The following is a 21,303-nucleotide window of genomic DNA, read 5'->3' as shown; positions in this document are numbered from 1 at the left end:
TTTTACTGTCTCCATATTTTTGCCTTTTCCAGAGTGTCATATAGTTGGAATCGTACAGTATGTAGCCTTATCAAATTGTTTTCTTTCTCATAGTAATATGCATTTAAGGTTCCTCCATGTCTTTTCATGGTTTTATAGCTTATTATTATTACTGTTATTATTTGGTGCTGAATAATATCCCATTGTCTGGATATATTATAGTTTATTTATCTTTTCAAACTACTGAAGGACGTCTTGATTGCTTCCATGTTTTGGCAACTATGAATAAAGCTGCTGTAAACATTCGTATGCAGGCTTTTGTGTGGACATGGTTTTTAACTCCTTTCGATAAATACCGAGGAGGGCAGTTGCTGGATTGTATGATAAGACATACATTTCTTTCGTTTTGTAAGAAACTGTCAGACTGTTTTCCAAAGTGCTGGGCCATTTTGCATTCCCACTGCAGTGTATGAGAGTTCTTGTTGCTCACATCCTTGCCAGTATTTGGTGTCATCATGTGTTGGTTTTTGCCCATTCTAATGGGTGTATAGTGAAAGTTTTTTATTTAAATGCTGGGAGTGATAAAGCAGAATCAATCCTAGAATCTGCCCTCAAGGACCACTCTATTAGGTCAAATAGATAGGTACATTGAAAATAATTATACAGGGTAGAAAGTGGATAAATACCACCAGAATGATATTACGTAATCTGTTGTGAGCATTCAGGGGTGGAGAGATGTAGGGGATTTCTAACTGCAAAGTGAGTTATAGCATTCAGGGATGGAGGATGGAGAGGATTTGCACCTGCAAAGTGAGTTATGAGGAAGAGCTGCTGATTAAGCTGGATATAGAAGCGTAGCCAGATACAGATATTCACAGTTGTTCTGGGTTGAGGCTGGTACTAAGATGGGCCCTGTGGGAGCAGTTTGCTCACAGGTATGGAAATAGGAAAGTGTGGCCTGTACAGATGCAGAGAAATAACTGAACTGGGCTAGCAGTGGTCTTCAGGCATAGAGAGAAGCAATAAAACTAGCATTGTAGACAAAAGTTCACGCTTTGGAACACAACACTGTGAATCAACTATACTCCAATAGAAATTAAAAAAAAATTTCAGGCTTTGGAATCAGCCTAGGTTAAAATCCTGGTTCTAACATTTACTATACCTTGGACGTAGTTATTTAATATCTTTAAACCTTACCTGTAAAGTGTAAATGACAGTAGTACCTCACATATCTCATAAGATTATCAGGAGGATTAAGTGATATAATTAGGTCAGATGCTAGATGTAGTGCCTATCATACGTGTTTTATAGATCTTTGAGATGTTTCATAGATACACATGCGCGTGCCCACATACACGCGCTATAGAGGTTTTTTTTTTTTTTTAATTGGGGTATAGTTGTTTTACATCAAGCAGAGTTTTGAGAAGGAGATCACCTCAAGCAGACAAATGAAGGAAAAGTACTTTGGTTGGATTGCTCAATCTCTCTTTCCCTTGGTTCTTGAAGAGGCTCTGAGGAGTCTGCAAAACTCTCAAAGCAGAGAGGGAAAAGTAATGTAAGAGTTAAGACTGGATTTTTTTTCAAGGCATTGTGAATGGAGAAGTGATGATACAGAGATTATAGAAAATATGATGAAGTGCAAAGTAAAGAATGCTGTGTATGTGTATACATATCATGTAAAGTAGAAAGAAATTTTTATATGAGCTGTGAATAAATTTTCCACATTTATAAGAGAAGGAAGTTATTTCTAGTTAGGGGAACCGGAGAGAACTTCATGGAAAAGATAGTATTTGGGTAGACATTTGAAGATTGGGTATATTTTCAAAAATAAGAAAGGGGGATCAGGCATTCTGGGCAATGGTATGATCAAAGGAACTGGACCAGGAAATGTGGGGAACATTTGGGAAATGCACACCTGTCTAGTTTCAAGATAGGTCTTTATTGAGGGGAGATAAAAGTAGTTATAGCCAAATTAGGAAGGGCTCTGGATTCTAAAAGTGTTTGATTTTGTTCTTTCCTAGTAAATGGGGGAAGGCAGACGGGATGAGAGAGGACTATAGGATGGTAGAGGTGGAAGGTGATTTGAGGTGTGCTTCAGAAATATTAGTCTGGCAGCATTGTATACTATGGATGGGGTTAGGGAATAGGGAAAGATGCAAAGATTCTGGAGACAGGAAGTTAAGTCAGAGATTAAATTATCCAGGGAGAGGTAAGATCCTGGCTTGGAGTACTGGCAGGTACATTGAAAATAAGGACAGTTTTAAAGAGATTTTGGTGGTAGAATCTGTAGTATTTTGCAGCTGGTGCTTATGGAGTGCAAAGGACAGTGGGTCACATGAATGAGATGTTAAATCCTGGTGTCTTAGCATGATAGTCATAATATTAACAGGTAAAGAATTTACAAGGAGGAGTAAATTTGGACATGTTTATGTGCTGGGTTTTCTAAATTGTACTTTGAGATGATATCAGCTTTTCCTGGCATTTCTTTGCTTGAAACTGTGGCAAGTTATGAGATTACCCAAGGAACATAGAGGGAGGAAAGAGGGCAAAAGTCAGAATCATGCAGTGTACCTAGAGAGCAAGATGAGGCAGAGATGGAAACAAGAATGGGTAGTTGTAGTAGTAGGAAGGAGATCAGGAGAAAATATTAACAAATTAGTCACGGGAAGGACGTGCTGAGGAAAAAAAAGTGATCAAAATTGTTAAGTGGGCATAGATGTTGAGGGTGGTAGAGGTTGTGAAAGATTTTTGGATTTGGTGGCTCAGTGGATGGCTGTTAAATGCAAGGAGTAAACTGTGAGTGGTTGGCAAGGACAGTGGAATCAGAGTGGATCACAGTTGTCTTTCTGAGGGCTGTTGCTAGTTTGGAACTTCTTTCTCTGACTATTTTGTGTTGGGGCCAAAGTGTGATTTATAGGGAATGCCCTATGTTGCATCCTAGACAGATTCCCTGGTTTACCACCATTATTATTTTCTTTTCTACTTTGTGATAAAAAAGCTGGAGCAATAGCTAGAGGGCTGTTGTTTCTCATTTACTCTCACTTCTCCCAGAGTTTTAAAATTGCATGTAATAGAATTGAGAATTGCTGCTTTTTTTTCTACGTACTTAAATAAGCCTGGATTTTCAACGATTATGATAAATTGATGTTCTGAAATAAGTTGGTCCTTTGAAGAGATAAAAATTAAATTATGGATCAGATTGGTCTTTTGAGTATGTTTAATGGCCTTACTCAACAAAACAGATAACCCTCTGTTGGGCTTCCAATATTACTTTTCAGCTCTTACAGACCTAATGCAAAAATCTAGGAACTATTTGAGATGGTTATTAGTTAAATGAAGGAGTGAGATGGGGAAGGAATCTGTAGAAACATGGAGTAAAGCAGAGTTATTTAGGGTAGATCAAACCTGTTTATAGGTCAAGCTGGAGGAAGCAGTGGTAAGTAATTGGAGAAGGGATAGAAGGGCTAATAATGGATGCACAAACATTATGAGGAATCCAAGGGAAGTCTGGATTGAATTATGGAACAGGAGAGACAACGATGATGATCCTTCTTTAGACGGGCTGATACAAACACTGAAAGGGGTAGGGCAGTGGGGCAGTACTTCAAAATATGAATTTATATATACTAAAATAGTTTTTTTGGTTCAGAGTATTATAATAACCTTTTTATTTACATATGTAAACTTAGAAGGGAGTAAGGCATTTATAATTAAAATTATTTTGAGTTGGAATTATAAAAAGATCGTTCTAAGTCACTGAAAGTTTATCACCTATCTGAACATATCTCAGTGGCTTCTCTTACTAAATTATTTTAGTCTTAAGTTTTGGTGCCAGATTTTCCTTTACCTTCCTTGTTAATTTTTGACTCATGTATTTCATAGTTTCCCAGATCTAGACTATATGGTAAATGATTCAAGCTTGTGTCTAGCCATGTTGAGGATCAGAATAAAACCTGTTCTAGTTTGATAATATTTTTTTATTCCTTTGGATAATTTTTCTGTTTCTGGCACATAGATTCTTTTCAGTATTGATTCTGACCAGTATAGTAGGTCCCAGACTTACTCTTTTTATTTAAAAACTTAAGCAATCTTTTTTATACTTTTACAGTTAAAATGGGCACTATAAAAATCAAATCCAGTGTGATTATGGCAAGCACGTATCTTAGGTTTTTTGAGGTGATTCAGATCTTTAGATAGTCTGTGTGATAGTCTGACAGTCTCTCCTTATATTTGGTTCAGAAAACATAGTTGCTGAACTAGAGCTAGTTTCTTAAGCTATAAAGACTGTCAACCTGATGAATTAAGAAATCACTGTGATGAATATTTGGTTTTTATTATCTTCTCAAGATTTATGTTAAAACTGTATTTCATGTCAGTGTTTCTTTTCTGATGCAGTTTTCAACTTGACCAACAATGTGGATTTGGACAACACCAAAAAGAAAATGGAGATATACCAAAAGGAAAACAAAGATGTCATTCAGAAAAATAAGTTAAAGCTGGTTGGTTGCTAAGTATTTTCTTCTTCTTTTGTATTAGAGATGAATGCTTCCACATGATCCTTTAAAAAGCTATCTTTCTCTAAAACTAGTTATATTTACAAAGACTTTAGCTGAAATTAATGCCAGAAATACTAATCTATGTATATAGGCATATAGGTACGAAGCACACATTACTGTAGCAAAGACAGTTTTGATGGCATTGTTAAAATATATCCTATAAAGGAAAAATAATTATAGACATGCAAAGATTTAATTAACTTACACAATTTAGCTATCATTTCTTCAGTACAACTTGGCTTTCTAGTTTTGGGGGAAAGCAGAGGTAATTGTTTTTTTTTTTTTTTTTTTTTGAGGTAATTGTTTTTGAGGTACTGTATCAGGAATTTGTAATCATTGGTAAAAATGATATAGATATATTTGGATTACATAGCTTGTATTTTCGTCTTGTACTTAGAAGGACTTCCTTTTTATAGTCTTTAAGTGTTTCATTTAGGCACTTCTTTCCTGCAATAAAACTCTCAAGGAATTGACGTTCTATTCCATTCATATCCAGCCTGGCTTCCTTAGAAAGGTGTCTCATTTCTGAAAGCATCAGTGTGCCATAAAAATTACTCTCTTTGCCCAGTAGCCTTCTCTGGGTACATCAGAAGATACATGCAAAATAGGTATGCCCAGGTAACTTGTTGCATTAGGTCTGTTTAAATTAATGAGGTTCTTTTCAAGTGAGTGCTGTTTTCATTTATCGTTTTAAAGTAGCAAATAATATTGATGTTGAAAGAATAATCTAATTTTAGACTGGTTATATTATTTTAAAGTAGGAATTTCTAATTATCTGAAAACTTTATAATGATAGGTTATTGAATACAGTTGACCCTTGAACAACACAAGTTTGAACTGCGCGGGTCCGCTTAACACCTGGATTATTTTCAATAGTAAATGCTACAGTACCACACGATGAGAAGTTGGTTGAATCCTTGGATGCAGAACTGTAGATACAGTGGGAACCACTGATAAGGAGGGCAGACTATAAATTATACACAGATTTTCAATTGTGCAAAGGGTCAGTGCCCCTAACCCCCTGTGTTGTACAAGGATCAACTTGTATTTTATGTAATGCATGTTACAGTGACTGCATTTATTCTTCATATTAACGTTTAGCACCTGGATCTTATAACAAAGGATTTTGGTCAGTAATTCATTATCATTTATTAATTGGTCATTCTGTGCTGAGCATTTTATCTATTAGTGATACTTACTATCACTATTTGTTTTGGGCATAAATACAGACATAGGACCATTTTTTAAGATGGTGCAAATTAACATAACATAATTACATAACATCAGTAACTATGGTATCATTGGGTAGAGACAGTTCTCAAGTGGCCCAAGGAGTGTGGACTATATGACTGATGTCTTTTTGTAAACCTGAGGTAGCAACTTGCCTTTAATGTCTTTGTGAAAGTTGAAGTCTTACTGTTCCAAAACTATCAGAATTGTGTCAAAAAGGAAAAAAAAGCAATCTCTTGCATGATTAGGCACAATGAAATGACCCATTTCTGACATAGAGAAACTATTACTGAGTTGTCTGCTAACGAGATCTTATTTGTCTCATGGAGCTGGCACCTAGCATCAATTGTGAACATGGAGAAACTGAATAAAGGTGAACTAATCTTGAAATAGACTTTTAGTGAAGATTAGCTTAATTTTTATCTTCCGTTTTCTGGATTCTCATGAGCAGCAGATATTGCTGCATAGAATGTCTATCAATTTAGCAAAAAAAACTTTAGTTCAATAAGCATTTGTTGAACGTCTGCTAAACACATAGTATACAAAGATGAATAAGAACCCTGGTTCTGTAGGGACCAGGTAATTTCAGTACAATGACTTAGGCACATGGAGAGTTCTGTGTGCTTGCTATTACGGGAATACAGAAGAGGGATACCTAATCTGTTCTAGGAAGATTGGGAAAGGCATTCCAGGTGAGATAATGCCTGAATGGAGCTTTGAAGAACAAGTAGAAGTTACCAAGTTGTAGAAGACGGGAAAGGGGTGGGTTGGGAAGCTGCACAAAGACATTCCAGGCAGAAAGAAATCATGAGCAAAGGCAAGACGGCATGGATAATCACAGAGAGCGCTGAGAATTGTAAGTAGTTCTATATTGCCAAGTTCAATAGAGAGTTGAAACTGAAGTAGAAAGAGCCTAGGTAACATAAGGCCTTATGTATTGTGAAAAGTAATTTGGGCTTATATTGACCAGTTGTTTGTATGTTTTAGCAGGTGAACCTTTTCTTCAAATGAAACCTTACTCTGAATACGTTTGTTGAATCAACAGCGGGAGGACGAATAGCCTTGAATTCCCATCTGCTCAGTCTCTTCTGTAGTGTACCTTAGACATCTTATTAGGGAATTCCCAGGATTCCTTAGAGTAATGTTATAGAAACCTAGCTGTTAATGATTGTCATTGAACGGTATTAAGCAAAGTGATAATAAAGTATTGTCCTTATTAGAATAGATTTATTGCTTTTGTGGAGGTTGAATTTGAGAGGATCAAACCTGGAGTTTAGGAGGCCAATGGGAGGTTATTGCAGTCTTGTAGGCGAGTTCAGAGGTGACTTAAACAAGGAATGGAGAGGTAGGGATGAATTCGAGAAATGTTTTGAGTTTGAAATAGGAAGTCCTAATGATGGATTAGAAGTGGGAGGTAAAGGTTGATTGGGTAAGGTGGTGCCATTAATAGGGAGAAAACAGAGACCTTCTAGTCTTTAAGCCTGCTTCCCTTCTCCCAGTCCAATACCTTCTTTGTGCCCCCAATGTTTGATTTTTAATGACAGCTATTTTCCCAGTTATTCAATCAGCTAGCTAGCCAACCAATATTTATTGAGGCTTTCTATTTTCAAAATACTTAAATACAGTGAGAAAATTGAGGCTACCAGTTTCTCATTGACAAAGCCAATAGACTCTTTGTTGGTCTGAATGTCATTTGGTCTGTAGGCAGGGCAGTATTTGATGCAGGCTTCTCCCTTGATGGTGAAACTCTTCCTTGATTCTGTGGGGCCACTCCATTCTCTTCATCCTGCTGCTCTCACCTTCCTCTTTCATCCTTCTAAGAGGCTTCTCTTTCCTTTCTGTTTCTTAAACACTTGGATTCCTCTCGGTGCTTCTCTTTAAGAGTTAATCCTTTACACTGATTACTCTCAAGTGTTTCTGCAGCCCGTTGTTTTCCTCCTGAGCTCCAAGAATTATATGTGATACGTCCATATATCTGTAATTGGTTAATCGACATTTTTTCTGGATGCATTAAAGGCATTTGTGATTCAGCATTCCAGAACTGAATTTTCTTTTCCTTCCAGTTTTATTGAGCTGTACATAATTGACATATGACACTATGTAAGTTTAAGGTATACAGCATAATGATTTGACATATATATCTCAGGAAATAATTATCACAATAAGTTTAGTAAATATCCATCATCATATAGATACAAAATAAAAGAAAAAAATCTTTTCCTTATGGTGAGAACTCTTAGGATTTACTCTCATAAGAACTTTCATATATGCAGCAGTGTCTATTATATTTATCATGTTGTACATTGCATCCCTAGCTAATCTTATAACTGGAAGTTGGTACCTTTTGACTACCTTTATCCAATTCCTCCTCCGCCTAGCCCCTGCTTCTGGTAATCACAAATCTGATCTCTTTTTCAGTGATTTGTTCGTTCGTTTTTGTAGTATAATTGACCTACAACATTGTTTTAGTTCCTGGTGCACAACATAGTGATTCGATATTTCTATACATTTCAAAATGGTCACCATGATAAGTCAAGTTACCATTTTGATTGTATGGTTACCATCATGATACAAAGATACTGCATTCCTGTTGACTGTATTCTCCCACACTGTGTATTTCATACCTGTGACTTATTTATTTTGTAACTGGAATTTTGTACCTCTTGATCTTCCTCACCTATTTCTCTCATTCCTCATCCCCCCTCCCCTCTGGCAACCACCTGTTTGTTCTCTGTATCTGTGACTCTGTTTTGCTGTTTTTGTTCACTGGTTTTGTTTTTTAGATTCCAAAGTAAGTGAAATCATACAGTATTTGTCTTTCTCTGTCTGACTTATTTAACTTAGCATAATACCATCTAGGTTAATCCAAATGGCAAGATTTCATTCTTTTTTTATGGCTGAGTAATATTTGATTGTATATATGTATATATATCTATATCTATATATATCTATATCTCACATCTTTTTTTATCCATGCTTCTATTATTGATGGGTACTTAAGGTGCTTCCATTATCTTGGCTATTGTAAATAATGCATAAATGAACATTGGGATGCATATATCTTTTCAAATTAGTGTTTTTATTTTCTTTGGATAAGTACCCAGATTTGCTGGATTGTATGGTAGTTCTGTTTCTAATTTTTTGAGGAAGCTTATTGTTTTCCATAGTGTCTGCACCAATTTACATTCCCACCAAGAGTGCGCTAGGGTCCCCTTTTCTCCACATCCTTGACAGCATTTGTTATTTGTTTTCTTTTTGATTGTAGCCATTCTGACAGGTGTGAGGTGATATCTCATTGTGGTTTTGATTTGCATTTCCCTGATGATTAGTGATGTTGAGCATCTTTTCCTGTGCCTTTTGGCCATCTGTATGTCTTCTCTGGAAAAAAGTCTATTCAGGTTCTTTGCCCATTTTTTAATCAGATTGTTTGTTTGTTTTTAAAAGATTATTTATTTATTATTGTTTTCTTGGGCTGCATTGTGTCTTTGTTGCTGCGCGGACTTTCTCTAGTTGCGGCGAGGGGGGGCTACTTCATAACGGTGCGCGAGCTTCTCATAGCAGTGGCTTCTCTTGTTGCGGAGCACGGGATCTAGGCACGTGGGCTTCAGTAGTTGCAGCACGTGGGCTCAGTAGTGGTCGCTCGCAGGCTCTAAAGCACAGCTCAGTAGTTATGGCGTACGGGCTTAGTTGCTCTGTGGCATGTGGGATCTTCCTGGACCAGGGATTGAACTTGTGTCCCCTGCACTGGCAGGCGGATTCTTAACCACTGCACCACTGGGGAAGTCCCAGGTTGTTTGTTTTTTGATGTTGAGCTCTATGAATTCTTTGTATATTTTGGATATTAACCCCTTATCAGATTTATAGTTTGCTAAGACTGACGTTAAAGACCATACTACCAGTGTTTTCTTCTAAGAGTTTTATGGTGTCAGGACTTACATTTAAGTCTTCAGTCCCTTTGGAGTTTATTTTTGTATATGGTATGAGAAAGTAGTCCAGTTTAATTCTTTTGCATGTAGCTGTCCAGTTTTTGCAAAACCATTCCTCATTATATATTCTTGCCTCCTTTGTCATAGATTAATTTCCCATATAAGTGTGGGTTTATTTCTGGGCTCTCTATTCTGTTCCATTGATCTCTGTTTTTGTACCAGTACCATATTTTTTTGAAGATTGTGGCTTGGTATTATAGTTTGAAATCAGGGAGTGTGATACCTCCAGCTTTGTTCTTCTTTCTCATGATTGTTTTGGCTACTTGGGGTCTTTTGTGTTGCCATACACAAAAAGAATTATTTGTTCTAGTTCTGTGAAAAATGCCATTGGTATTTTGATAGGGATTGCATTGAATCTGTAGATTGCCTTGGGGTAGTATGGCCATTTTAACAATATTAATTCTTCCAAGCCATGAGCACAGTATATCTTTCCATTTGTTTGTCTTGTCTTCAGTTTCTTTTGTCAGTGTATTATAGTGTTCTCTGTACAGGTCTTTTACCTCCTTAGTTAGATGAATTCCTAGGTATTTTATTTGTTTTGATACAGATGTAAATGAGATTAATTTATCTTTCTGATAGTTTGTTGTTAGTGTATAGAAATGCAACAGATTTCTATATACTAATTTTGTATCCTGCAAGTTTACTGAATTCATTGATGAGTTCTAATAGGTATTTTGTTGGCATCTTTAGGATTTTCTATATACAGTATCATGCCATCCGTAAACAGTGACAGTTTTTCTTCTTCCTTTCCAATCTGAATTCCTTTTATTTCTTTTTTTGTCTGATTGCTGTGGCTAGGACTTGTGGTACTATGTTATAAATAAAAGTGGCAAGAGTGGGCATCCTTGTCTTGTTCCTGATCTCAGAGGAAATGCTTTCAGCTTTTCACTGTTGAGTATGATATTAGTCGTGGGCTTGTCATATTTGGCCTTCATTATGTTGAATTATGTTCTCTGTGCTCACTTGTTTAGAGTTTTTATCATAAATCGATGTTGAATTTTATCAGAAGACCTTTTTGCATCTATTGAGATGACCATATGCTTTTTATTTTTCAATTTGTAAATGTGGTGTATCACATTGATGATTTGTGGATGTTTAACCATCCTTGCACTCCTGGGATAAATTCCACATGATTATGTTATATAATCCTTTTAATGTATTGTTGAATTTGGTTTGCTAATATTTTGTTGAGGATTTTTGCATCTACGTTCATCATAATTGAACATATTTTTTTTCTTTTCCTTTTTTTTTTTGCGGTACGCAGGCCTCTCACTGTTGTGGCTCTCCCTTTGCGGAGCATAGGCTCCGGACACGCAGGCTCAGCGGCCATGGCTCACGGGCCCAGCTGCTCCGCAGCATGTGGGATCTTCCCGGACCGGGGCACGAACCCGTGTCCCCTGCATCAGCAGGCGGACTCTCAATCACTGCGCCACCAGGGAAGCCCCCATAATCGAACTTTTTAATCTTCACTCTCCCACCTGTTTCTCCTATTACATTCTTTATCTAAGTGTTCTAGCCATATCTGGTCAGTCTTCATATATTGTTGATAGTCTTTCCTTATGACCTTTCAAACCTGGTTCCTCCTCTAATTATATTATTGTTACCTTACTTAGGGTCCTCATTATTTCTTACTTGAGTTATTGAAATATTCTTCTAGCTAGTCTTCCTGTCTTCAGTCTTGAACCCCACTGATATGTATTCTTCACTGCTTCTAGTCCTCTTTCCAAACTCTAATGTCTTCCCAGTTGCCTTAGTATGGCATAAATGCATCCCTTAGTATGGTATGGTCGACTTTCCATGATCTGCCGTCTGCTTGCCTCTCCAGCTTTATCTAGAGCTTTCCCCAACTCCCATACTTCATGACTTGGCCATACCAAGCATTCCAGCTTTATTCATGTCTTTGCACCTTTGTTTTCTCTGCCTAAATGGCTCTTCCACTCTCCAGTGGGGGTAAATACCTACCGTTTGAAGTCTGCTCAACCTCCATATATTAGTTACCTAGGACTGTTAAAACAAATTACCAAAACTGGGTGATTTATAACAACAGGAATTTGTTCTCTTCAAGAACAGGCTTCTGTAGGCTAGAAGTCTGAAATCAAGGTGTCATCAGGGTCATGGTCTCTCTGAAAGCTCTAGGGAAGCATCTTTCTTTGCCTTTTCTAGTACCTTTGGCACCACTCTGATTTCTGCCTCTGTCTTCACATGGCCTTCTCCCCATGTGTCTGTGGCAAAATTTCCAGTATGACCTATCTTAACTTGATTACATCTGCAAAGACCCTATTTCCAAATAAGGTCACATTTATGGGTACCAGGGGTTAAAACTTCAATATATATATTGGGGGCACACATTCAACCCATAACACTGTATACGAAATCTTTTCTAACTCTACCTGTCCTCCATCATTGCAAGGAGAATTTACCACTCTATCAATTCTGTCCCAGCTGTACTCTGTGTATACCTCTCTGTCACTTGTCGTACTTATTACTTATATGTCACTGTTTCATCATGAGACTCATCCTTTTCTGCTTATGGACCTATAGTCCAGTAATTCACTTTTCTAGCCCTCATATCTCACCCCCTAACTTTTTACATTTATTCCTAGTAATCCTTTTAAATCAAGTTTGAATTCTCTTCTCCACTGGGTGCCTGAGTTAGAATAGTAACCTCAGTAATAGAGGTTTGTAAAATTACAGGGAGAGATGCTAATAGGACTTAGCAACTGATTTAATTTAAGAGGAATGGGGTTGTGGGAGAGGGGGTAAACAGAGATGACTTTGAGGTTTCAACTTGAGTTGCCTGAGATGTAGGTGTGCGCTTAGCAGAAATCAGGAATACAGGAGGGTGATCAGCTTTGGGAAACCAAATGCTAAACTTAATTTTGCATATACTGAGTTTGAATTATAAGTGAAACACTTTTTAATTGGGAATCTTGTTTCTTTGGGGAGTTTAATTTGTGAAGTGAAAAAAATCTAATAGAGTGTTTTAATTATTATTTTACATAAAAATGTACTTTTCTCTGAGGTCTCTGTTAATTCATATATTATGTTAGTGATCCCCAAATGTATTATACTCTCTCCCTCTATTCTGTATTTGTCTTGAGGTGCCATAAATTCTCAATGTCTTGTTGAATTAGAAAAAAAAAAAAGGTATTACATTTTCAATAGCAACAGTCAAGGATTTAAACTAAAGCCATTCAGATTTTACTATATTTCTCATTCAGAAGACTTAAAGAGCAGAGGCTAGGTATAATATTGCTTTTAAGTACAAGTTAGAGTTGGAATAAATTTCAGAACCTGGAAGTATTTAATATTTCTGAGGAACTTCATAAAAGGGAAATGAGTAGGCCTGTAGTTCATTCTCTCTACATATTAGCTCTGGATTTTGAATTTTTCAGTCCACAAAGAGGACCCTTGAAATTTATATGCTTGTGTTAGAAAATGACTTCAGCTTTTCATAACTTACCTTAAATGAATGCTATTTGGAGCTCAAGCATCAGAAAGACTTATTTTAACTTGGGAAAAAGAAGCTAACTCCTATGATAACTTTTCATTATCTTATATATTCTGAAAATTGTTTCTATTAAATAAACCAGTCTTTTATATGGAGTGTTTCAATCAATAGTTCTATATGGAGATTATCTATTTGTTGTTGGGTTTTTTGTTTTATTGTGTTTTTCTTGTTAAATCTCCTAAAATAAAGACATTATTAAGCAGTTTCTACAATTCTGCAGCTGGGCTCAGTGTACTTTGTTTAGGTGTTCATTTAGTGCTAGATGTCATTCTCTTTAATAGTAACATGTCCACATGAAATAAAATGAATTCTAGTTCTTTTGAAGTGGAATTGCTGCACTATTAAACAATTAGTGACTAGTGCATTTTATGCTTCTAAGAAAGGAGGTAAAGAGTATGGTATAGGGTTGATTTTGGTTACTAAATTTATTCCATGCCATATATCAATGTTTCTGTTTTAGACTCGGGAACAGGAGGAATTGGAAGAAGCTTTAGAGGTAGAACGACAGGAAAATGAACAAAGAAGACTATTTATACAAAAAGAAGAACAACTGCAGCAGATTCTAAAAAGGAAGAATAAGCAGGCTTTTTTAGATGAACTGGTAGGTATTAATGTTAATTGTGATAAAAAATCATTTGTCTTCAGGGTTTATCTTCCCTATTTATTATTCTGGGTAATGGTATTTAAATAGCATTTCTATAGTTTGTGCTGGTTTATTCACCTTCTGTTCCTTTATTTAAAAAAAAAACGTTTGTCAATATCCATTTTATTTTCAGGTAAGAGAGTGATATTATAACTAACATAAGCCAGTTTACTATTAGTAGGTTGTTGATGTGTTTCTGAGCTTACTGACAAAAACATATTGTTTTCAGAGCATTTTTCTCCTGATTAATACTGGTTTTCTAATAACTAGCTCATTTTCAAGTGTTTTGGCTTCATGCTGAAGTTTTAGTGACTCTGGTTACTCTGTGAGAACTACGTTTCATATTTTTGCATGAAAAAAATACATTTGAAAGAAATGGCAATGTCTTGCAAGTTATTGGTGTTTTCTAGTTATTAGCTCCCTAAGTAGACAACATTGTTAGATAATAGCAGTAATTATAACCAAGGTTTATGAAGTGTTTCATAGATTGGAGAATATTATTTGATGCTTATAAACCATTGTGATATTGATGAAATCACAATTAGAAAATCGTCCTTTCCAGTAAAGTCTTTTTACATCCTTCCTTTCCCCTTTCTGGACCCATAATTAGTTTCCATGTGGTGTTAACACACTTAACTCCTCAGTCTACTAGTTGCTATGCTGTTTGTTATTCTATGATCAGGTAAAAGTGTATGTGTATATTTTTCTACTGTGCTTTTGCCCTAAAAGCATTTAAGCCATATAACCAGGAATAAAAAGAGAAAGCAAGATAATTTAAATTAGAAGTAGGTGAGAAAGTAAAGGAAAAGTAAGGGTAAAGGCCTTAGTGAGGCTCAGACAGAAAATGCTTATCATAAACCCTATCTACTTTGTATGAATGAAATGTAAATTTGGTTCTAAAAATGAGGACAGGGAGTTCCCTGGTGGTCTAGTGGTTAGGATTTGGCGCTTTCAGTGCCATGGCCTGGGTTCAGTCCCTGGTTGGGAAATGAGATACTGCAGGCTGCACCGTGTGCCGTTGCGCCAAGAAAGGAAAAAAAAATTAGGACAGCAGTGTATAAAATAGAATATGTTTTTTTTCCTTAGTAACTTCCATTGATTTTTCTTTTTAATATTTATTTATTTTTATATTTGGTTGCATCAGGTCTTAGTTGCGGCAGGTGGGCTCCTTACTTGTGTCCCCAGGGCTCCTTAGTTGTGGCATGAGAACTCTTAGTTGTGGCATGCACGTGGGATCTAGTTCCATGACCAGGGATTGAACCTGGGCCCCCTGCATTGGGATCATGGAGTCTTATCCCCTGTGCCACCAGGGAAATCCCTAACTTCCATTAATTTTTTTTGAAACTATTAAGTGGCAGTTGTGGCTTTAACAGTTGAAATGATGCATGTCATGTTTTACATTTTTTTCATAGACATGTAGCTTGTGAGAAATTAAAAACTTTAAAGAAGGAATTAGTAAAGATTCATGTTACAATTATTTTTTTGAAAGGTTGTTTCTCTCATCATTTTATGCAGAGTTTTCTTTGGTAATGCTTTCCGCTATACAATTAATTGAGTTAATTCCAAACACAGAACTTAGATATAAGACGAAAATACACTTTAACTTTTTAAAAATGTTCCATTTAGTATAAAGCGTTTTTAGTTTTGATTTTGAGATAAGCTGGTTTTGCATAGCAATTATTTTTGCATATTCTTTTTGTCTTTAGTCTTTTAGCATGAAGTTTTGCTGCCTCATTGAGCTGTTCTTGGCAATTGAGCTGCAACTGCCAATGTTGTACGTTGTGTATAATCTGGAGTTAATATTGGCTTTTGTTAAGAACTGCTCCCCCTTCCTGTTTTCTTCACCTGCAAGTCATTACTGTGCATACTTTCTTTACTGTTTAGATCATGTAACACAGTGGTTAAATAATCCTTAACAATTTACTGTATTCATTAGAACAATTAATTACAACAGATTGGTTTAAATACCAATTCAATTTGAATTTCTCATTTTCATATTTAAATTTATATTTAAATATTGTTACTTTAATTTTTTAATATTTATTAAAATTTTTTTGTTAAAATGCTAACATATATTTCATCCTTATTGACTAACTGAAAGAATTCATTAAATTTCTTTTTATCCTCCTGAATCCTTATTAAGTAAAAGAATACATTGTATTTTTTTCTATGTATGTTCATGTGTTAGATTTTATTAAGAAAGATTGAATTGGCATCTATAAATATATCTAGAAGCTTAAATCTTAGAATGATTCTCTGGATCTAATTTAGGCAACTAGTATAAGCACAACTTATTAGCATTTTTTTTCTGCTGTTTCTGGTCCTTGTGCTACAAGTTACTTTTTAACCTTTTATAAAAGCATTGGCATTACACTATACTGTATGATGTGACAGGATTTTAATGTTATGGTCTTAATGTTTATGGCTTAGCATTTACTATAATGTTGCCTAAAATGTCCATTTATTTAATCCTAACTGTAAATTCAGGTTTTTTTTTTTTTTTAAAGTTTGGAAAAAGATTTTTAAACAGGTCCTGGCTTATTAAATCTTTTTATATTCTTGTTTGAAAATTCTCTTCAGCTATGTCTTAAATTTTGTTAAGGGCTAATATTGTCAAAAGCAGTAGCTGATTTTTATTAGAATATTGTTTACCAGATGGCTTGCTTTAAGTCAGTTAAAATAATCATTTAAAAATGGTCATTATAAAGCTTTTAATGAGTATTACAGGTAGTCTTAATTAAAATTTCTTTAAATATTAAGCAGTGTACCTTCAGGCAATCAATGTAGCTTAGGGAACCTTTCAGGGTAAAAATGGAAAGCTAAGAAGAATGAAATAACTTGAAAGGCTGAATCTGCATTTTTTGTGTTTCTGAGAGCATGTATGTTTCCCATAGTTTATTTTACTCTGTAGATTTTTTTGTTGTTGTTGTTAGAACTCCTGCTTATTTCTAGTTTAGCTTTTTTTTTTTAATTTATTTTTGGCTGCGTTGGGTCTTTGTTGCTGTTCGCGGGCTTCCTCTCTAGTTACAGAGAGCGAGGGCCACTCCTTGCTGTGGTGCGCGGGCTTCTCACTGTGGTGGCCTCTCTTGCTGCGGACCACAACTTCAGTAGTTGTGGCACACGGGCCCAGCAGCTGCATCGGGCGGGCTCCAGAGCACAGGCTTAGCAGTTGTGGTGCATGGGCCCAGCTGCTCCGTGGCATGTCGGATCCTCCCAGACCAGGGCCTGTACCTTCGTCCGCTGCACTGGCAGGCGGACTCTTAACCACTGTGTCACCGGGGAAGTCCTTCTAGTTTAACATTTACAAAGATTTTCAGTCTCCAAAGTTTTGATTGCTAAAGTGGAGTACAGCAGATTTAAAGTAAATTGTATTGCCTTAGTATCAAAATTAGTTTTAGCTTTCTAGAATGTTTATTTTTATTAAATTTCAACTGTTTTATCAAGACATTTTGATATTCTGGTTCTTTTATGTGAAGGTGAAACCAGGATTAAAACAGGCAAAGTATTGATTAGCAACTTTTTTGAAGTGCACACATTGTCTTACTTTTACATGAGAACTTTTACTTTTTAGGGTAAGTACCAGGTATGGAATTTGAATTCACTTAGAGTATTAATTAGGAAGCAATGATTTAGCATTTTAGCCAAGGAAATTTATTTTTCTTCTGTTAGTTTTTACATATGAAAAGGTAGTTAGAGATTTTAAAAGATATTTTGGGCCACCGCCCATTTAAAATATTCTTTAAATTTACATTTTATTATAAAATTCCTAATGGAAATAGGAATAGCTGCAGGAATTCACAGAAATACTATTATTAATGCATTACTAACGCTTTGTTGTAGAATATGAAAGGTAGTCAAGTATGTTGTCATAGTGTATTTTATTCATCCTCCTTCAGTATTGCTAAAGCCATGTCTTAAGAATTTTGATCCTTAATAAAGTTCTATTTTATAAATAAAATTTGTGTTTTTCCATTTACTTTTAAAAGTTTTAATCTTTGTAACATTTGCTCTTGCATAGCGCTTCTGTTACAAAGTTTTGAGATACAGATTTATTCTAGGATGATGCTATGGAAATAAATGGCTTGTTACTTGAATTTCTTCTGTACTATAACTTTTAAACAAGTCCTTGAAATATATTAATTAGCCATATTTGTGCCCCAAAATATTAAGTTGTTGGTTTTGGAAAGAAAATTAGATTCTGCTATGTCTTTACTTTTATACTATGAAATGTGTAACAATATAGTTTTTTCAGGATTAAATTCTGGGTAGTTACTATTTTAAAACTCTGTGGGCCATTTGAAGACTGTTTTCCTAGGTCACCTTGGTATAGGAGACTGAAATGTGTTTGTACCTTCATTTTTGTTTACAGATATAGAAAGTAGTATGTGTCTTTGCATATGTTTGTATATGATCTCCTTCCTTCCTGGTTTCCTTTTGCATGTGTTTCTGTGTTCTTATTTAACTGACAGCTCAGAAAGGAAAATGTCTGGATACATTTAGTTTAGATCTTAGCTCTGCATCACTTTAAACATGTGAGAAGACTTCATGTTAAACAGAATAAATGACAGTCTACATATAAGAGTTAGTAATTTGTGTTATTAATATGTGTGTGTACAGATTTGTGTAAATAGTGGCCCTGATTTAGTATCAATATAAGATATTAAAAGTGTTTACTGTTATTTTGTTAATTAAAAAATTTATAAAGATAAATTATTTATAAAAATAAGTCAATAAAGGAGAAAATATTGATAAATGTCTTTTGATTGTACTTAACAATCATTCCATTGTGCAAAACAGAGCAAGGATCATTTCCAAACGGCCTCAGGTGAAATCTAATGGGAAACAATTTCAGACTGGTCTGAATTCACTGGTAAAAAAGAAATGTGTCTTAGATAAACATCTGATCTAAGTTATAGTACTTAGATAAACATCTGATCTAAGTTATAGTACTTTGTACTATTTTTGTGATTAGCTTCTAATTTTTTTATTTTAATAAATATGGTTGGTTTTGCTAGATGAAATAAGACCCTATTATATTGTCTTTAATGTGGATTTTATAAAAATCCTTTTTTGTAGGTTATTTTGATTTATGAGTCTAAAGCAGCCTTTTCTTATTATGGATTGTTAAAGTTTTTTGTAAAGTGTTCTCCATAAAGTGAATACCTAGGTTGACATCAAATGTTTATGGAAAGGCATAATTTAAAATAAAAGACTCATTGCTTTTATTTTTAACTTTTAACTTTTAACTTTCACATTTTAACTTTTCTTGCAGGAGAGTTCTGATCTCCCCGTTGCTCTACTTTTGGCTCAGCATAAAGATAGATCTACCCAACTGGAAATGCAACTTGAGAAACCTAAACCTACAAAACCAGTGACATTTTCCACAGGCATCAAAATGGTAAGCTGTATTTTAATCACTTGTTTGGAAGATATATTTCAAGGATTATAGTTTATAATTTTATATTGATTTTTATAGATAAACGGGGAGGTTCAAATATTTAAGAACAGTGTCTGATCTAGGCTACATGTCTAGAAATATAAATATGTGCATTGTAAGAGGAAAGTGAAAAATAATAAATAAATAATTTACAAAGTATGTAACACAGTTTTGTTCTATATGATATTGAGTTTGTATGTGTTTTATTATTCTACATAAGTTTTTAAGCTTGTGGTGTAGAAAAACATTTCTTAAAAGAAAATGCAAACTTCTGCTTTCTGGTTATGGCATGTAAGAAGCTTGGAAGTTGCCACTCCATCCTAACAACAAGTAGAAACCTGAACACACTGAAAAATCAACGACTTTTTTAGTAGAGAGGTCACAAAGCAAACCACTGCCCTTAAAATTGGAGAGACCAGCAGAGACTACAGTGAATCACAGTTCACTAGAGCAGCAACCTTGTTGGAAGCCAGTGCTGGTGTAGGGAAACCTGAATTGGTTGACAAATTGCTGGAGGTTCAGTGTGGGCAACTCTGAGAGTTAAAAACTCCAGGGGAAACCGGTCATCAGAGGCCCCACATTTTTGTGAGTCTTACCTGTTGTGTCTCTACCAGATTCTCTCAGTAAATATCAGAAAAATCCCCTCATGCTTTTGATAGAGGAGGGGGAAAAGGAATGACTTTGAAATATGCCAGAGCATTCTGTTCCTCCTAACAAGGCTTGCCCTTAGGATAAACTATTTCACCAGAGCCTAACCTGCTGGAGTTTTATCAGAGGCTAACTGGTGTGGGTGAAGGGAAATACACAACTTCAGCTCACTCTAGCCATCCTGTTCCACCTGAGGGGAGGGAGATGGATTGAGAAGTGTGTGTGTGAAGTTCACAGTCCAGAAGCACAGGCTTTCTAAAAGACTGAGATCTTATCATAAGACTATACATTGTTCAGCCATCCCCCCCCCCCACCCCGCACCTTACCACCATATTACTAAAGACCTGTTTATAGAAGGTCATTTTAAAAAGTGTATCATGCCTGGCTGTCAAAAAAAAAATTATAAGATATACTAAAAGGCAGAAAACACAATTGAAAGAGACAGAGCAAGCATGAGAATCAGGATTAGATATGGCAGGGGTGTTGGAATTATCATACTTGGAATTTAAAACAACTGTGATTAATATGCTAAGAGTGCTAATAGATAAAGTAGACCACATGCAAGAACAGATGGACGATGTAAGTAGAGAGATGGAAGTTCCAAGAAAGAACCAAAAAGAAATGCTAGAGAAAAAAAACACACTGTAACAGAATTGAAGAGTGCTTTTGATGGCCTTATTAGTAGATTGGACATGCATGAGGAAAGAGTCTTGAGCAAGAGGATGTATCAGTAGAATTCTTGGAAACTGAAAACCAAAGAGAAAAAGCCCGGAATAAAAAAAACAGAACAGGGCTTCCCTGGTGGCGCAGTGGTTGAGAGTCCGCCTGCTGATGCAGAGGAAAACGGGTTCGTGCCCCGGTCTGGGAAAATCCCACATGCCGCGGAGCGGCTGGGCCCATGAGCCATGGCCACTGAGCCTGTGCATCCGGAGCCTGTGCTCTGCAACGGGAGAGGCCACAACAGTGAGAGGCCCACGTACCGCAAAAAAAAAAAACCAAAAAAAACCAAAAAAAAAAAACCAGAACAGAAGAACAGAATATCCAAGGACTGTGGGGTGACTACAAAAGGTGTAACGTAAGCATAATGGCAATACCAGAGAAGAAAGAAAGGAACAGAAGAAGTATTTGAAACAGTAATGACTGTGAATTTCCCAAAATCAACATCAGACATCAAACCAAAGGTCCAGGGAGTTCAGAGAACACCAAGTAGGATAAATGCCAAAAAGATTCTTATACCTAGGCATATTATTTTCAAATAACAGAAAATCGAAGATAAAAAAATCCTGAAGAAGCCAGAGGGGGAAAAATCCTCA

General features: G+C 35.7%; 1 protein-coding gene across 8 annotated transcripts in view; it reads left to right on the top strand.

Moving 5' to 3' along the window:
* The window catches only part of MNAT1 (MNAT1 component of CDK activating kinase), a 219,102-nt gene that overhangs the window by 54,168 nt on the left and 143,631 nt on the right, over positions 1–21,303 (top strand). For all 8 annotated transcript variants that reach the window (XR_012329960.1, XR_012329959.1, XR_012329963.1 and 5 more), the window contains exons 4-6: positions 4,375–4,478; positions 13,723–13,863; positions 19,178–19,303. Coding sequence is in view for 3 of the 8 variants with exons in the window: in XM_033851082.2 (XP_033706973.1) it covers positions 4,375–4,478; positions 13,723–13,863; positions 19,178–19,303 (371 nt within the window). In the remaining 5 variants the exon portion in view is untranslated. The remainder of the gene's footprint in view (positions 1–4,374; positions 4,479–13,722; positions 13,864–19,177; positions 19,304–21,303) is intronic.

The sequence above is a fragment of the Tursiops truncatus genome, chromosome 2, assembly GCF_011762595.2.
Source record: "Tursiops truncatus isolate mTurTru1 chromosome 2, mTurTru1.mat.Y, whole genome shotgun sequence".
In the NCBI taxonomy this organism is placed as follows: Eukaryota; Metazoa; Chordata; class Mammalia; order Artiodactyla; family Delphinidae; genus Tursiops; species Tursiops truncatus.
The sequence above is the reverse complement of the archived record's forward strand: the minus strand, read 5'-3'. Positions and strand labels throughout refer to the sequence as shown.